The 17,700-nt window shown below is 52.0% G+C and overlaps 1 protein-coding gene across 5 annotated transcripts in view; it reads right to left on the reverse strand.

The window, feature by feature from the left end:
• The window catches only part of CACNA1S (calcium voltage-gated channel subunit alpha1 S), an 84,255-nt gene that overhangs the window by 52,830 nt on the left and 13,725 nt on the right, over window positions 1-17,700 (reverse strand). For all 5 annotated transcript variants that reach the window (XM_067531792.1, XM_067531791.1, XM_067531795.1 and 2 more), the window contains 13 exons: window positions 11,056-11,195; window positions 9,631-9,764; window positions 8,737-8,889; window positions 8,164-8,369; window positions 7,135-7,238; window positions 5,718-5,866; window positions 4,499-4,580; window positions 3,510-3,670; window positions 2,773-2,998; window positions 1,219-1,426; window positions 875-995; window positions 286-400; window positions 45-138 (listed from right to left, as the gene is read on the reverse strand). In XM_067531792.1, the coding sequence (XP_067387893.1) occupies window positions 45-138; window positions 286-400; window positions 875-995; window positions 1,219-1,426; window positions 2,773-2,998; window positions 3,510-3,670; window positions 4,499-4,580; window positions 5,718-5,866; window positions 7,135-7,238; window positions 8,164-8,369; window positions 8,737-8,889; window positions 9,631-9,764; window positions 11,056-11,195 (1,893 nt within the window). The remainder of the gene's footprint in view (window positions 1-44; window positions 139-285; window positions 401-874; window positions 996-1,218; window positions 1,427-2,772; window positions 2,999-3,509; window positions 3,671-4,498; window positions 4,581-5,717; window positions 5,867-7,134; window positions 7,239-8,163; window positions 8,370-8,736; window positions 8,890-9,630; window positions 9,765-11,055; window positions 11,196-17,700) is intronic.

Raw genomic sequence — 17,700 nt, forward strand, 5'->3', positions numbered from 1 at the left:
GCCCTCCTGTTATCTGGCCAGCGCAGCGGGGTTGCAGCACTGACCTTGGCTGTGGTGGGGATTCCTTCGGCCTTGGCTTTCTGCTCCAGCTTCTTGGCCAGCAGGAGCTTTTCCTCCTCGGATTTCTCTGGGTAACCTCTGGACGGGAAAACCAAAAAGGAGAGGTGGGAGTGAAGCCACAGGCGGGGACACAATGAATGCTGCTGACAGGATGCAGCTCTCACTGATTTCCAAGCCCTGGGCCCCAGGGGTTTCTGCTTTGGGGCAGCAGGGAGCAGCTCTGACCTGGACATTTTCCTCCGCTTCCTCTCTTCAGCTTTGGCTTTCTGGGCGGACGTCAGGCTCTCGGCCTCGGCCAGATTGTCCACGGCGATGGCTAGGAAGACGTTGAGCAGGATATCTGAGAGGGAGCAGGGCTCAGGAAGTTGAAGGAGCACGCTCAGATAGCAGGGTTCCCCATTCTGAGGAACGAGTTCCTTCCATGCCTGCTTCATCAAGGCCAGGGCTTAGCGAGAGCCCGGGTGGTGACACTAAGCAGTGTAGTCAGGGAGCTGGGGAAAACCCTAGGCTCAGTAAAGAGCCCTCTGTATACCCATGACAGCTGCCTCTTGACTGCCACAGTGAATCTCCATTGGTGTTAGCGATGGGATCCGAAGCCGTGAGACCAAGAAACTGATTTCTTTTCCCCATTCCTTTTAAACCCCACTCCTGTTTCACCATTTCCCCCACTCCTGGTACTATTATGTACCCAGCCCCATAGCCCTTCCCTGATGCGTACCGAGCCCCCATCTGACTTGAACATAAGAGCAACTGCCTTGGACAAGACAAGAAAACGCCCCCACTGTTATTCCCCAAATGGCTAGAAAGAGGATACAGTTCCCACAGACGAAGAGGATGATGAAGTAAATGCAGACCAGCACGCCAGGGAAGGAAGGCCCGCCATAGGCCATGATCCCATTGTACATGATTGAATTCCAGTCTTCTCCAGTCAGGATCTGGGAAATGGTGTGAGTGAGAGAACAGGTCAGGTAGAACCATTGCACTGGACCAGAGAGAACAGAACAGAATCCAGGAGTCCTGACTCCTTGTCCCCATCTCTAACCACTAAGTAACCCTGTTTCCCAGAGCCCAGAAAAGAACCCAGGTGTCCTGCTTCCAGCCCCTCCTCTATGCTTTATACCAGCAGCCTTGATGACTGCTGCAGCCCATGCCCTGTACCTGGAAGACACTGATGAGCGCTTGGGGGAAGTTATCAAAGGTGCTGCGCCGCACCTCCATGTCTTCAAAGTCGTACTTCCCGCCGAAGAGCTGCATCCCCAGCAGGGAGAAGATGATGATGAAGAGGAAGAGGAGGAGGAGCAGGGAGGCGATGGAGCGGACTGAGTTCAGCAGGGAGGCCACCAGATTGCTCAGAGAGGTCCAGTACCTAGAGGAGAGACACACAGGCTGCTTATGTGGAGGGGCACAGCTGGGATGCACAAGCAGCAGTGGGGTGCAGGGTGCTATGGGTCATGCCATGCTCACTTCAAGAGGGACACTCTCTCATCTCTGCTTAGCTGGGGGGAGACCCTCGCCAGATGTCCCCCACATCATCCTGGGGCCAGGTGTTAGACAGGAGATAATAAGATAATCCCCAGCTCTTCCATAGGGCTTTTCATCAATAGATCTCAAAGTGCTTTACCAAAGAGGCTAGGCTCATTTTCCCCATCTCACAGATGGGGAAACTGAGGCAAGGGGCGGGGCTGTGACTTGCCCAAGGTCACCCAGCAGGCCAGTGGCAGAGCTGAGAATAGAACCCAGGCCTCCTGATTCCCATTCCCGTGCGCTATCCATTATGAAATGCTACCTAGTATTCAGTGCCTGGCTTTGCCACTGACTTCTTGTGCGACTGTGGGCACCGCACTTATTCCCTCTGTCCCTCCATTCCCCATGTGTGAAACAGGAATAATGCTGCTGCCCTTCCACATGGGATGTGAGATTGAATCCGTCACTGGGAGGCGCTCAGACATTGTAGTGATGGGGGGCAGATAAGTACCTACCTAGATAGATCTGGGGAGCCAGATAAATCCTGCCCCATTGATGCCCAGCTTCTCCCCATTTTCATTATTCCCACCATATATCCTGAGTGAGTGAGGTGAATTGAATCCCATGGCATTCTCAGCTCCTGGCTTTGTTGTGTCTCTGGTCCCCCTCGTTCGGGATCCTGCTCCTATCCTGGGTCGCTGTGAGCAGCCTCGCTGGATCCCAAAGGATGGCCCAAGCGGGTGATTTGTCTCGTGGCAGGAGGGCTCTGCCCCTCCACCCTCCTTCCAGCAGGGCCACAGGTAACTACTCAGAGCTCTGTACACCTCACAACTCACAGGGCAGCCTGAGCAGCCTCTGTGGAGTGGGGGCTGATGGTGGTGAGTTAGTGTCAGATTAGAGCCCCAGAGTGCTGTGTCCCAGCCCCCCCACACCATCCCTGCTCTAACCACTAGACATCACTCCCCTCCCGGAGCTGGGGTAGAACCCAGGAGTCCTAACGCCCAACCCCTCCCCCCTGCTCTGACCCACTAGACCCCACTCCCCTCCCGGAGCTGTAAAGGAAATTAGGTATCCTGACACTGGCCACACAGTGAGAAGGCCAGAGAACTCACCATTTCCCCTTGCCTGAGCCTCCGGCAGCACATAGCTGTGGCCATGCCTGAGGTCTCAGAAAGGGCAAGGACGGCCCAGCCTCCCAGCGCAAGTCCCCCTGCCCATGCCCCCTGCCCCGCGGAGAGGTGCCCTCACCGGGTTATCTTGAAGATCCTCAGCAGGCGAATGCACCGCAGGACGGAGATGCCCAGGGGCGACATGACGTTGACCTCCACCAGGACGACCTCCACGATGCCAACGCACACCACGAAGCAGTCAAAGCGGTTGAAGAGGGACATGAAGTACTGGCGCAGGCCCAGCGCGTACATCTTCAGCAGCATCTCGGCCGCAAAGAGCGACAGCAGCACCCGGTTGGCGCTGTCTGTAAGCAGTGTACCCGACCCAGTCAGCGCCCTGGACCGAGACGGCAGATCCGCCTCCGGCCACTAGTGGCTGCTTGTGGGACGACACCCTCCTCCTCCCTCTCACTATACCCCTGCTGCCCCCCATCCTATGACCCTGGTGCAGCACAGCGGGAAGGAGGAATCTGTGGCCACACTAGCTGCCTGACACTTACCTGCCAGCTCCAACCCGGAGCAGTGGCAACAGAACCATCCCTTTCCCACCCCAGCAGGAGGTGTGTCTGCGCATGGGCTGCAGGGGAGTGGGAACACAAGGCCGGGAGGAAACAACACATGCCCCCGGCATGTGTGCACAGGCACAGGCCTGTGTGTGTGCAGGCACGCTGGTGTGCATGCCCGCCTGTGTGTGTGGGGTACGCAGGAGCATGCACGCTTGTGCGTGCACGTGTGTATTTACGTGGGCGTTCACACGCACGCGTGTGCTTATGCATGTGGATGCACCTGAAGCAGCAGTGTTCCTGGGGTGCTCACCTTGCACATGGGTCAGCCAGTCAGGCTGCATGTGATGCTCAGAGGCTATGGACAGGGTGTTCAGTGAGATGAGCAGGATCACCAGCCAATAGAAAAACCTGGACTTCACCATCTCGTGGCACTTCCTGCGGAACAGGCGGTTCCATCGCCTCCACTGCCGGCTAGAGAGATGGGCCGAGAAAGGTCACCTAGGGATTCCCTGCCACCCCAGCGCCCAGCCCCAGAAGGCAGAGACATTGCCCTGCAGCCTGCCTACCAGCTCCTAATGACCCACACAAACGGCCCTCTCGCTAGCACAGGGAGGGGTTCTGCAGGAGGGGATATCACTTTGTCCTTCTCTAGCATCCTTCCTCCATCCCAGTAGATTACCAGCACTGCGTCAAAGTCCCCACTCAAAGCCAAATGGGGATGCACCAGGGTAACAGAAGAGTTGCCGATGTGTTAATGGATGACTTGTCTCAAAACCCTTGGGAAGGGTGCATCATTCTCCCCATTTTACAGATGGGGAAACCAAGGCACTTGCCCAAGGAATAGAACCCAGGTGTCCTGGCTGCTCACCCAGTGCAGTATCCATGAGATACTTTCTCTTCTGCATGGCAGCTAGTCCTATGCATGCTCTTGAGAGGACACTGCTTCTTAAAGAGCGCTGGCATCACCTGTTCATCGGTCGGAATGACCTTTGATTTCTTGATGACACAGTTCCCGGAGCCCTGGGATGTGCTGTGCTTGAGAAGGGATAGTGGACAGGAGCTTGACGTCTGGTCCCCAAAAAGAAGGGGCGGGATATCACCTGGACTAGCCTTTCTCCAGCGCCAGACATAGCAAAATCCACCTTTGAGTATGGACTGCACTGAACATGGTGTATCCACACCTCACACAAAAACACCAGCTCTTACATTAGGGGCTCTTACAGAAGGATTGATTCCAAGAGGAGGAGAGTCTGGGTCAGACCCGCTGGAGGGGGAGGGAGGGAGAGTGTGTGTACTCACAAGAAGAGAATCCATTTGTTCATGCCTTCAATTTCATATAGGCTCTCTGTCTCTGAGCCCTCTTCATCTGATGGCAGCATCCCTATGAAAGAGAGAGAGAGATCTTCAGGGAGCTGTGAAACCCCTCAAGACGCACATCTGCAATGGATTCCTACCAGGGAGCCCTCCGGAAGCACATCTGGAAGGGGAACTCTCTGAGGGTATGTCTTCCCTGCAATCGGAGGTGCGATTGCAACGCGCGAGCTAACTTTAATCTAGCTCGCCCAGGCACTGGAGCGGTGAAGCTATGGCAGCATGTGCTTCATGGTGTAATTACTCGCGGAGCTTTACCGTGGCTTCACTGGCTCTGGTAAGTGAGCTAGCTAGGTTACAGTAATTGCAGTGTAGATATATCCTAAGAAGCACATCTGCAAAGGACTCCCATTTAATAACTCCCTAAGAGATGCAAACCTTCCCAAGAGACACGTCCATACTCAAAAGAGCAAGTTTGGGAAAGAGTTATTTTGGCCAAGTACTGGGCAAACAAACTGAGAGATACTAGAGGGAATGGTAGTGCAAATGGTGGCAATAGACAGCAGGGGACCAGTCACGGAGATCACAGCTCAGAACTGTTGTCATTGCATCTAGCTCCACAGCTGTGTAAAATGCCCCGCAGAATAAACAAAGAGCCAAGGGATTGTGATCCAAGCAGATATCCGCACCCCAGGACATGACAGCACCACCAGGAGGTAATAGGGAAAGGCAGTTTGCCAATAACTTTCTCCTCTTCTATAGCACCTTCACCAGGCGGCTGTCAAAGCCCTTAGCAAATGTGAATGAATTCAGCCCAAGGTGGGCAAATATTAGCACACCCCATTACACGTGGGGAAACTGAGGCACAGATTGACGACGTGATTTGCCCAAAGTCACCCTGTGAGTCAGTGGCAGAGCTAGGAACAGATTCCAGGTTCCCAAGACCTTGGCCTGTCCTATACCACAAGACTGTCTTTCCTCTCTAAAAGCTCTGGCAGGTCTGAAGCAGCTTCTAATCCTAGATAATCTGGATAATGCCAAGGGAAGGGCAGTCTCCCTCAGCAAGTAAATTAGGAACCAGTGCACACCTGCCCCCTGTTGCCTCACAGACACACCCCGCTCCACAGTAGAAGATTTAACCATTCTCCAGAGAGGGAAGCCAGGCCTGGGCGTGTCCTGGCTGGTTTTGCCCAGGTGGGGACGGTACCTTCTCCCCTGGCACGGTGGCTGTCCATGACTTCAGCATGGGTGATCCAATCCATGTAGCCCTTCAGATCCTCCTCCAGCTGCTGCTTCTCCCGCAACTTCTGGAACGTGCCCCGTGACTTGGCCTTCTCACGCTCCTTGGTGAATTCCCTGGAACAAACCCGGATGGCTGGCATGAGGCAAATAGAAAGGGGACCATGTGGGTGTCTTCAATCCAGACCTGCTTGTGGGACACGCTTATCAAGTGTGTGCCATGTCCCATTCTAGTGGCTAGACCCCAGAGAGGATAAGAGCCTACTACTGCTGCCAGCGAGCAGAATTACTCCTTTAACTCAATTGCAGACTGAGAATAGATCAGTCCTGCCTTTGACCTTTGTCATACAATACAAAATTGGGGGGGGGAGAGAGTGGGAGGAGGAATACAAATCTAATAACAGGAAATGCTTCTCTATTCCTCCTTTTTTATCATCATCCTGTGGAACTCCTTGCCACAGGAGACTACAGAACCAGCTACTACAGCTGGATTGTAAAGAGGGCAGGTTAACATTAGGTGCTACTGTTAAGGCACACAGACGTATCAGAACCTGGAAAGCCTTGAGGAGGTCACACAGCATATCAGAGCTAACGAAGAAGCTCACACAGCTGGAGGATGCAGAGAGCTTGCTAGCTGTGCTCACTTTCCCACGCTCTCTATAGTAAAGGTGACCTGCCAAGGGGGGGAAAACATCAAACTTGTTCTTATTTTGCTCCATTCCAAGGAATAAAGCAGGCCTGGAAAGGTTTTGCGGGTTTGTTTTTCAGTGGTATTTTACCCGCTTGCCTTAATTCATGGCTTGTCTCCACTGGAAGACTCTATGGATGACTGGAGAACTAGAAGGATTAGGACATTGCAGGGATCAAGGAAGTGAAACCTGGTTAATTGAGAATGGAAGGGAATTTTACAGAGACTATTTAAAACGGTCTTTGGGACGGGACTGTCTTTTTGTTGTGTGTTTGCACAGCACCTAGCACTAGGTGCTACCACAATACAGATGAATAATTACAATGTGTTTATTGCCTGGTTTAGCTAACGCTGGGGAGAAAAGCTCTCTGTATGATGCATTCTGTATTAAGGACTCCAGAGTCCTGTCCCTTCAACTAAGAGCTTAGAGCGCTCCCAGTACACATTCCTGAGTCATCCAAAGAGTCCTCCAAGGGACGACAAGGCTTGGTGTTCCTGATGCCAGGAAAGGAGGAGAGAAGAGAAGGAAAGAAAAAGGTAAAAATCCCTTCAGACCTTGTGTTTATATCACAAAACGCAATAAGAGACCGACCCCACATTTTTCACCCCCCTCCCACACACTCCCTCGGGGCAGATGCCTGCTAGGACAGAGAGAAAGGAGGGCGGCACAGCGCAGCACACATGCCCCATGGCTTACCCGCTGAGCACACCCAGCACCAGGTTGAGAACGAAGAAAGAGCCCAGCAAGATGAGGCTGACAAAATAGATCCAGGGCCACTCGTTCCCGATGGCGTCATTCACCTGAGCAGGACAGAGGCAGATGAAGATCCAGAGGGAGAACCAAATCCACCTGGCTTAGGTAAGTACCAGGCGCCCATTACTGGAGTAGCTGAGTGCCTCACAGTCTTTACACATGGGGAACTGAGACACAAAGAAACTAAGAGACTTGCCCAAGATCACACAGTGAGTCTGTGTCAGAGCGGGGAATGGAACCTGGGTCTCCCAGGCTTCAGGCTTGTCCCTACCCATCAACAAGCCTTCCTCCCAGGAACCCCTAGGAGAAAGGATTTCCCAGTGGTTAGGACCCTAGCTTAAGGGTTGAAGACTGAAGTTCAGTTCCCTCCTCAGCCATACAATACTTGTGTGACCTTGGGCAAGTCACTTAGCCTTTGGTTCTCAGTTCCCCATCTGTGCACTGGGGATACTGGCACTGCCTGCCTCCCAGGAGTGTGTGAAGGTAAAGACGGTGAAATGCTTGAGTTCTAGTGGTGAAAAGCACCATAATAAGAGCTAGGTGGTAGTGTTATTAAAAGCCACCAGATAAAACATCAAGCACTGACCCAGAGGACTCGCTCCCACCAGCCCCCTATCTTTTAAGGCAAGGGGCGTTTAGTTTGAGAGTCTCAACTGCAGTTGGACAGAGACTGTCTCTCGGGTAGACAGGGCTCACACCATTTGGGGCTCTACAGGTGACAGCCAGCGCCTTCCACCCCATCGTGAGGCACGTACTCTGCTGCACGGGCTGGCATCATGTTCTCCAGGGCTCATCACTCAGGAAGCCAGTGGGTACATTCTCCAGGAGCTGCAGAGCCTGCAGGGCTCGCTGCCCCAGGGGGATTTCCACCCTCGGGGAAGCCTGGCCAGCCCAATCCGTTCAGCACCACGTTCCTGTCCAAAGAGCGCGCCAGCGTCTCCTTCCCCGCTCAGGCCCGAGGCCTGCACCTACCCAGTAGAGGACTTCAGTCCATCCCTCCATGGTGATGCACTGGTACACGGTCAGCATGGCGAAGCCAAAATTATCGAAGTGGGTGATGCCATTGTTGGGCCCCGGCCACCCGCCCCTACACTCGGTGCCGTTGATGGTGCAGTGATGCCCGTGGCCGGTGCTGGCACACGGGGATGGCTTCTCCCATTCGACTGTGGCAATGACATCTGAAGGTGAAACCGAAGCACGGACATCAGGTTGAGCAGAGGACAGAAGGACACCTATTGGCCTGCTGCAGCCTGTGCTTCAGCCCCTGTCCCCACCCAGAGGTGGGCTTTGGTGCTGTGCAATATACCCCCCAGCCATGCCATATAGCCTTATAATGCCCCCAGTCATGCCATATACCTCCCACCCATGCCATTTAGCCATGCTCCGATCCTGTGCCTACAGAGACAGTGATGACAGTCAGGGCTGGACTTCTGTATACTACTGATGGATTTACTCCACATACACCCCCCTCCCCAGTGTCCTTCTGAGCAGCTCTGCCACCCACTCTGCCCCCCAGCTGGTGGGAGGGGCACCCACGCTCCAGACCTGTCCCGATGTAGTAGCAGGTCTTGTGCATCTTGCCCTTGAACAGTTCCTGCCCGACGATGGCATAGATGATGATCATGAAGAGGACCAGCAGGGCAATGTGGAGCAGGGGCACCATGGCCTTGATGATGGAGTTCAGGACCACCTGCAGGCCTGCAGCCCAGAGAGAAGGGGAAAAGGTCATGCTCCCGTCCCACCCGATAAGCAGCACCTCCCACGCAGTGCCCCACATGCACTTTGAACTACTTCGCCACTGCTGCGCAGGGCAGGGAAGGGAGGGAGGGACTGGACCCAGTTCATTCACTGGTGTTTTAACCACTAGACCATCCTTCCTCCCCAGCATGTGTAATGCTGATGGGCCACTAATGTCACATGAGTGCGTGTGTGGGAAGGAAAGCCCTGGCAATTGAAATCCTCTCATTCCCAACCAAATGGGTCCATTATAGTTCAAGGCTCAAGGCACCATCACGCTGCCCCAGAGGGATTGGGGAAAGTTTAGTCCCCGCAGTCCATTCTATACTTGTCCTCTTGGGAGAGGGTCTCACGATGGGGACATCTGGCTCCCAGAAACTAGGGTGAAACCCAGCAGCTCTTTTCACACAGGCCGCCAGACAGCAATGACATTTGGCCAGCGCAGATCCTGGAGGGTTGACATGTGCCGTGTCTCGGTGGGTTATGTCTGGAGCCCACCAGGCCCGGCCCTCAGCAAGGGCCACTGACAGAACGGGGAGGGACCATCTAAACTTTGCTGATCGTTTGGAATTCTGCTGATGCTCAGCTGGAGGCTGGCCACAGACCAGTGCGAAGGCGAAGCCTGCTTCAGCAACCATGACCCTCGCACGCTGTGCGCCTCCTGCCAGCTAGCCCTCCGCTGGACAGGCAGCTTTCACCCACTTGGCACTCCCGACACCAGGCGCAGGGGTCTCAGCACGCGGAAGGCTCTCAGGGCTTTGACGTCAAAGCCGCCCTTCCCAGCCAACGGTGCGCCCTGCATCACGTTGATCTGCTCCACGATCACGGTGACAAGCCTACCAGAGGGTGTGAGAAAGAGGATGAGGAAGGGGGAGTGGGACAGCGAAGAGAGGGTGAAGAGGAGGGGGAGGGTGAGGGATGGAACATGGAGCGGGAGGGAAATGGGGGAAGGAGACCGTAAAAAAAATCCAAGCAAGGAAAGTCAATCTCACTCCGTACAGGCAGGGGTGGGGAAGCTGCCCACAATGCCCTCTGCCAGCATAGCTAACCCCTAACCTCTGGGATGAGAAAGGTAGCCAGTCTCTATGGCTCATCCAGTCCTTGGCTTCTTGCTGCTGACGAGGGACACACTTAGTGCCAATTGTGATCTGGGCACCTGTCCACTGGGTACCAGACCCAGCTCACTGAGCTCTGGTGCTAAGTGATTTTCACTGCTAGGGAAACAGCAAGGATTCCCTCTCTGCCACTTTTCTGATGAGCGGTCGAGGATCCCAAAGTCACCAGCAAGCGCTGTGGGTGAAATTCACCCCAGCACAGAGGGCCAGCATCAGGCCTAGCGGGTAGCGCCAGTGGAATCCCACTTAAACTTCTCAGATGAAATGGTTTTTCATTGAAAAAAATGCAGATTCGGGTCGACAGAAAATTTTTTTACAGATTCATGTCAGATCGGCAAATTGTTTCGGACAAAAAAAAAAAAATCTTTTAAAAAAATTCCCATTCAAAATGACTCTCTGAAATGTAAGTCACACTTCTATTTTAAAAAAAGGTAAAACCATTAAAAAAAAACACCACCAAAACCTTGAAAAACAAAACAAAATGCTTCATTTGGCCCCAAAAGACATTTTTATTTATTTATTTATTTTTGCTTTTTGGTTCACAAAAAAAAAAAATAAAAGGAAAATGTTTCATTTCAGATCTACCCAACATGGTTTTGTAGGGTGTTCCCCCTCCCCCCCGCAGTTGTTTGGTAGGGCCAGTGAACCAAAAGATCAGTTATTCTTGGAGCTCTGATTTAAATCCAGCCTGCGTGCAGAACCCGTGGGTCTCGAAGGAGGACTTAAAAGTGGACAGGCTGAATCGGCGTGTGGATGATCTCGGGGAAGTCGGATCAGGCAGAGGGGGACCACGTGGAAAAAGGCACAAGGCAACTGGTGAGAACGACATAAATGAGTCTGAGCCACCTGGAGTCACTAGAAATGCTCCCAGTGACTTCAGCAGGCTTTGGATGAAACTCTAGATGTTGGGCCTGTTGACACTGTCCCTACCGTGGTCTCAGAAAGCTCTCCAAGAAAGAAAACAGGAAAATTTCTAAACAACCTTCTGCCCCCCAAACCAGCCCTCCCTTACCCCAAAGAAACAATAGCGAAGTCCAGCACGTTCCAGCCGTTTCGGAGGTAGGCGTCCGTATGGAGTAGAAACCCATAGGCAATGATCTTGAGCATGGCTTCAATGGCAAAGATGAACAGGAAGATGTATTCTATCTTCTCCTGTGAGAGACCAAGGGCAGAAGGGAACAATGTGTCACTAGAGAGGCGGCTAACAGACCAGCAATGCCTGGTGAGCAGCAAAAGCAGTGCAGTCGGGTCTGGGGCACGACACAGCCCATCATTCAACAAAGCGTGGTCTGTTTATTGCAGCATTGCCAATGCTTGCAATTCCATCGCAAGTGACGGGATTTCAGAGCGTTCTGGAGCCTGTCTGGCGCTGAAGCAAGAAGCTCCAGCCTCCTTGCAAAGTTCAGCCCCCTGGAAGCAGACAGAGCCAGTGCTGACTCCACTCCTTCCTCCTGTCTTGTGAGAAACCTGGATAGGACGGTACCTCTGCTCTTTGCCCCTCCAGCACCTGACCAGGGAAGGGGTAGAAGGGGATGGGAAACCCTGGAGCCACACCTCAGCCTGGGAAAGGGAAGATGACAGGGGACCCCACTACAGGCCCCCAGGCCTGGGGAAGGGAGGTAAAGAAACCTAGGACGAGCAGAGGCAAGGCTCAGGGGCTGCACTGAGCGGTTGGGGACTGATGGGGGGATGAATTGACGGTGGGGGGGTGGAGGGCTGCAAAAGGGAAGAACACATAAAATAAAAATGGTTTATTTGTAGTTATTTGGACAATTAATTATTAGACTTTTTTTAAAAAAAATGAAATAATTCATTGTAATTACTGGATAATGTATATATGTATGTAGTCATCACAATTGTACAACAAAAGAAAGTTTTAATTACTTTTTAAATACTTTGAATGTGACTGAATTGATTTCTTTTAAACAAAAAAATCATATTTAGGGATTATAAATGTAATTATTGCGCTGACCTAAGGAAAGCTCTGAAAGGGGGTTGATGTAAAGATATTCTTACATGTTAAGATCATAGAATCGTAGGACTGGAAGGGACCTTGAGAGGTCACCTAGTCCAGTCCCTTGCACTCAAGGCAGGACTAAGTATTATCTAGCCCATCCCTGACAGGTGTTTGTCTAACCTGCTCTTAAAAATCTCCAATGACAGAGATTCCGCAACCTCCCTTGGCAATTTATTCCAGTGCTTAACACCTGACAGTTAGGAAGTTTTTCCTAATGTCCAACCTAAACCACCCTTGCTGAAATGTAAACCCATTGCTTCTTGTCCTAGCCTCAGAGGTTAAAGAGAACAATTTTTCTTCCCTCCTCCTTGTAACAACTTTTTATGTACTTGAAGACTTTTATCATGTCCCTCCTCAGTCTTCTCTACTCCAAACTAAACAAACCCAATTTTTTCAGTCTTCCATCACAGGTCATGTTTTCTAGACCCTTCATCATTTTTGTTGTTCTTCTCTGGACTTTCTGCAATTTGTCCACATCTTTCCTGAAATGTGGCGCCCAGAACTGGACACAATACTCCACTCGAGGCCAAATCAGCATGAAGTAGTGAGCTGAGAGTACATCTTTACAGCTCACATCGTTACTGGAAAACTTGATACACAGAGACAATGCTTTGTGTTTCTTGGCTGTCCAGTGTTCATTTTCCATCTCCATTTTATAGGCCTTGCACAGTATATTTCTAAATATGTGTGAATTCGGTTTGTAACTTTGTCATGCTACAGAGCTCTTCACTGAGTACTTCGGTTATACCTGTGTACAAGAACTCAACGTATGTACTCCCCTTTTCCCAACCAGCACAGATGCCTTCCCTCCACCACATCTCTCTGTTTTGGAATGGATACAGTTGAGGGGCTATCCATCCTCATTAGGAGATGCCATTAACAGAAGCATTACAATTACATTGAAATGAATCCCTTGCTATTGAGAACTAGCCCAAATAAAACAGCTTCTGCATCTTCTCTATTCTAAGGGCTAGTCTACACTTAAAACGTGCAGTGGCACAGTCAACATAATAAAACCTCCTAAACGAGTAGTGGAAGCTACGTTGGCCGGACAGCGTCTCCTGCTGACATAGCGCTGTCCCACAAGCACTTATGACGGCAAAACTTATGTCACTCAAGGGGGCTGTTATTTTCACAGCCCTGAGTGACAAACGTTTTGGTAGCATAACTGCTAGTATAGACAAGGCCTAATTCTCCTTAAATACGTTTGAATACTGGCAGCGTACGCCAAGCCTCCATTTGAGTAGCCAGAGAGAGGCACGTGTGCATTAAAGGTTGACTTGTCACCTGGACATTATCACACACAAACCACCAGAAGAGCAGAGGAGAGTTCAAAAGTCAAGACAGACTGAAAAACAGAGTTTGATGTTGTATTTTTTAAAAATCTCCCTGTTTGTGGGTCCAGTCACATGCTTTTATAGGATCAGAGTCATGATTCTTGCTCTCTTGAGGTTGTCAATACTGCTATTGGGTGAGAATCTCTAATTCACCCCTCACCCTCCATCAGGCCTTAGGAGTTTAGGGAAAACTGGTCTTGGATCAAAACCATTCTTTTGCTTCAGCTTTGGGGGCCCCCCTCCAGCCAGTCCCCCCAACTGGGCCTCTCACCCCCACTCCAGTCAGTTCCCCCATCAGTGGGATTCCTTGCCTCCACCGAAACCCAAACCGAGCCATGGTTTTGCCCATGTCTATAATCAACGGGTTCTGGTCCCCTTTGTGTCTTGAGCCTGTTGCCTCTCCTGGCAGGGAACTGAGGTTGGACAAACCAGGGGAAGGGGAGAGAATCCCTAAACCCCATTGGGGCAGAGATGATGCTGCCCCCTCCTGCCTTAGGCCTGTGGCTTTGCTGTCCGGCACTCTGGCTGACTCAGCACAGCCGCCCACAGTCGTCAGGGCCCAGAATAGCTGCTGCCTTTTCCACAGGGCATAGCAGAGGCTGTCACCTGTCCATCACCTCAGCTGCCACTATCAATCATGCTAATCACTGCCTGTTGCTGGGGCCCCTTCCAGGTCAGGATTTCAATGCTTTAGAACCAGCCAGATATGTGGGTGGATGGGTAGAGGGGTGTTTATATTTATGTTTCTACATTCACACCCCACAATAACAGCCCCTTCTGGGGAGCTGCCAGCCAGAGGGCAAGGAGATCCCCCACTTGGGGTTTGCTCTGGGGGCAGCTGGGCAATTCCCAGCCTGAATGCCAGAGACTTAATTCTTTGAGGCCAGATGCTAATACAGATGCCCGTCTCCTACTGCAATCAATAGAGGGTGCATGCCGGATTTGGCCCGAAGAGACCATATCATACGCCCCATACATATATTCCTAAGTATTCATTTGACTGGTAGATCAGAAAATGCCAGAACTGAAAGAGTGAATTCGTCTAGAGGCAGAGGATGGCACCCATGATCGAAATCGCCTGCTTCTAGGTGCTGTGTGAGAAACCAGGCCAAAGCCCACACGGGCCACATTTCACCACCAGACCTGGTTAAACATAGTGCACACAGATAGCAACATGCCATGCATCACTGTATAGCTAACAGCCCCGTTCCATATTGTGACCCAAGAACCTCTTAATGCCAACTAACAAGGTGTACAGATATATCCTGAGTTCGGTATGTACCTTCTCATTCACCCAAAGATGTCGTGTGAGATCGCCTCTGAAAGCCGGTGTCACACTGGTTATTAATATAATTGTGCAAGGAGTTCTGTATATATACTGAAAACATGGTCTTACAGAACATATTAATCTGTCAGTCATCACAGAGGTAAAGAACAGGTTTTCTGTCAGACAAGAGCTGTTTATTCTCCTCTCTCACTATCGGGTTGTAAATTAAGCATTGTAAGCTAACGCAATGGCTATCCATTTACACACAAAGTCAAATGTTAACAAAAAGATGTGAAGTCAACAGGAAAGCAGCACGCAGGGAAAACAAGCCACGAGTGGCTATGCTGTCTGGGAGCAAGGACAATGAACTTTGTGGGTATATATGAAAGGCAAAGATGACACCCCATCATCCAGCACCCAAGAAGTAAATGGACAACACATTCGCATTCATAAACAGGGGATCACAACGAGTCTTGGCTGAAAACTCTGCAGGAGACTTTGGGTGAGATAAAACTTCTTTAGACAGGAGGTTAACTGGTTAGTTAAGTTTAGTCTCTAGAAAGTGTGTTATGATTTTGTTTTATACGTAATCATTTGTCTCCAGTACACTTACTCACTACCCCTTGAATCTTTGAGCGTAAACTTATTCTTGTTTACACTAGAAATATATCTAAGTGCTGTGATATTAAGCAAAGTGCTGATCACACAAAGTGTTGAATCACACAAGCTAGTGTGTATTGTTCCTTTGGGGGACAGCGGGCCTGGTAGTTCTGAGAGAAGCCAGTGTCAGGGGCTGCATATCCTGAAAGGAGGTGGGGGCTGGGGTGCACCTACCGTTAACCAGCAAAGCAAAGTAAGGGGTGGCATAGCCAGAGGTGAGTGTGAGAGTGGCTGACTGGCTGGTGGTGTCAGGGAGCCGGGGCCCAACTAAGCCCAAGAAAGACTTCCTCACACGGGAGGCAAGAGTAACACTGTAACTCACATCCCTGGGCACCCCGCGAACCCTCACGCGTCTCTCAGGGCTACACAGCGTAATGGCTAGAGCAGAGAGCTAGAAACTGCGATTCCGGGGCTCAAGCCCCAGCTACAGTGGGGAATGTTGCCTCTGGGTTAGCTCAAGGGGTCAGGAGGGCTGGGTGCTGGGAGCAAATCTTGTCTAATGGTTAGGTCAAGAGGCCTGAGAACAGGTCTGCCAACGTGGGGGGGATGGGGACAAAGGGGGCAATTGCCCAGGGGCCCAGCAATTTAAAAGGACCTGGGTCTCTTCCACCCACGGCCCTGCCCCGCCCCGCCCCTCGCTGCTCCAACATCGCTCCTCCCTGGTGTTGCTCACTGCTTGCATCCCTCCTCTGTCTCCTCCCCCACTTGTCCCCCCCACCCCCTGCCACTGCTCTTTGCATCCTCCCCCCACCCTGCTCAGCCCCACCCACCCCCGGCTGTCACTCACCACCTGGGGGAGGGGGCATGTAGCGGGGTAAGGGACGCAGCACGGAGCAGGCCAAGTGGGGAAGGGGGCAGGGCCTGGGTGGGGCAGGGATGGACTGTGAGCGGGGCTGTGGGCAGAAGAGGCAGGACGGGGCTGTTCTGCTGTCCTGGGGCCCAGAATTGCTGTCAGAACTCCTGGGCTCGATTCGCGTCTCTGCCACTGACTTGCTGTGTAGCACTGAGTTAGCCTCTGGGGCCCAGAGCCGCAAAGGTACTTCGACGACTAGACACAATGTGTGTCAAAGGAGCCCTGAGCTTGCTCTAATTTCCACTGGGGGCTGGGGTGGCTCCTGAGAACACGGCGGGTTTCGAACCCCTGCCCCACAGGACTGCAGGAATGGAAGCACCAGGTGGAATGGAAGCCACGCAGCATGTGGTAGACATAATTCCAAGGGCTCTAAGCTGTGCTCCGGGAGGCAGGCACCTGGGGGAAGTATTTCCAATCCAAACAAGCTCTGTGCGTCAGGAGACTGGCAGGAAGAATGCCTGTTCAAACGGCTCCCTACGCAGATCATGGGGGAGCTTAGAGGGGCATGTGTATGGGGGGCAGAGGGGTGAGAAGGAGAGGGCACGGATGGGGAACACACAGGAAAGAGCTGGGGACTGTTTTCCTGGCTTGCACGCCCAGCTTTCCCCAGAGCTCCTGCCCCCTCACTCCCAGCTCCCCTCTTCCCATAAACAAGTGACAGGACTTGTCTGATGAATCCCAGGGCTCCAGAGACAGGATTAGCACTAACTCTCCCTGGAAGCTGAGCGTATGAAGGTGCTACTTCCTACCAGGAGCCTTTCCCTTTATGGACTCCTTATCTCACACAGTCATAAAACTTTTCCACTTTTCTCTGTCTTGACAGAGCTGTCCTCTGTAACCCTGCCAGCGGGGCCTTACCACTGCGACCTACACGGGACAAACAGCCATAACTCAGCCTCCCGCTCAGATCCCAGGGATGGGCTGCAAGGACTGTCAGCTACCAGTTATTTATTCACTTTAAAAACAAACAATTGCAGACCCTGCGCATGCCCCTGGCTCTGACACTACATCATCTCTGGGGAGGTCTGAGCAGGCAGAATGAGGTCAACTAGGAGAGGAGCAAGAGGATTTCTTTCCTTGTTTCAACATTCAGAGGAACATAGCAGCTGGATTGAGATCCCTGGGGATTTCACTCTTCTCCATCCACACAGCTGGTACAGCAAACTTCCCTCACAGGCACCTGCTAGTGTGCCCCAGCCTGGCCTGGGGTAATCAAGAAGGGAGGCAGTTAGGGCTCAGCATCCTCAGCTCAGATCCAGCCAGCTACCAGTGTTCAGACACCACCGTGAACGGTGTCCAAGAAGAGCCTCGATGGATAAGAAAAAGCCAGGGGAAGTGGAGGCCAGTCAGGCCCATGCATGGCTGGGAATGTATGGTCTCCAAGCCCATTTGGGTCTTGGCCTCTCTGCTGAGATGGGCAACATGGTGACAATGATTGATGAAGGTGACGATGGTGGTAGTGGGGGTTTTCGGTGCCATGGACACTGTCCTGATACGTGGAATCACAATCCTTCTTACACAAA

This window comes from Emydura macquarii, unplaced genomic scaffold (genome assembly GCF_026122565.2).
Source record: "Emydura macquarii macquarii isolate MOO-44397 ecotype Brisbane River unplaced genomic scaffold, CSIRO-AGI_Emac_v2 contig_3220, whole genome shotgun sequence".
Classification (NCBI taxonomy): Eukaryota; Metazoa; Chordata; order Testudines; family Chelidae; genus Emydura; species Emydura macquarii.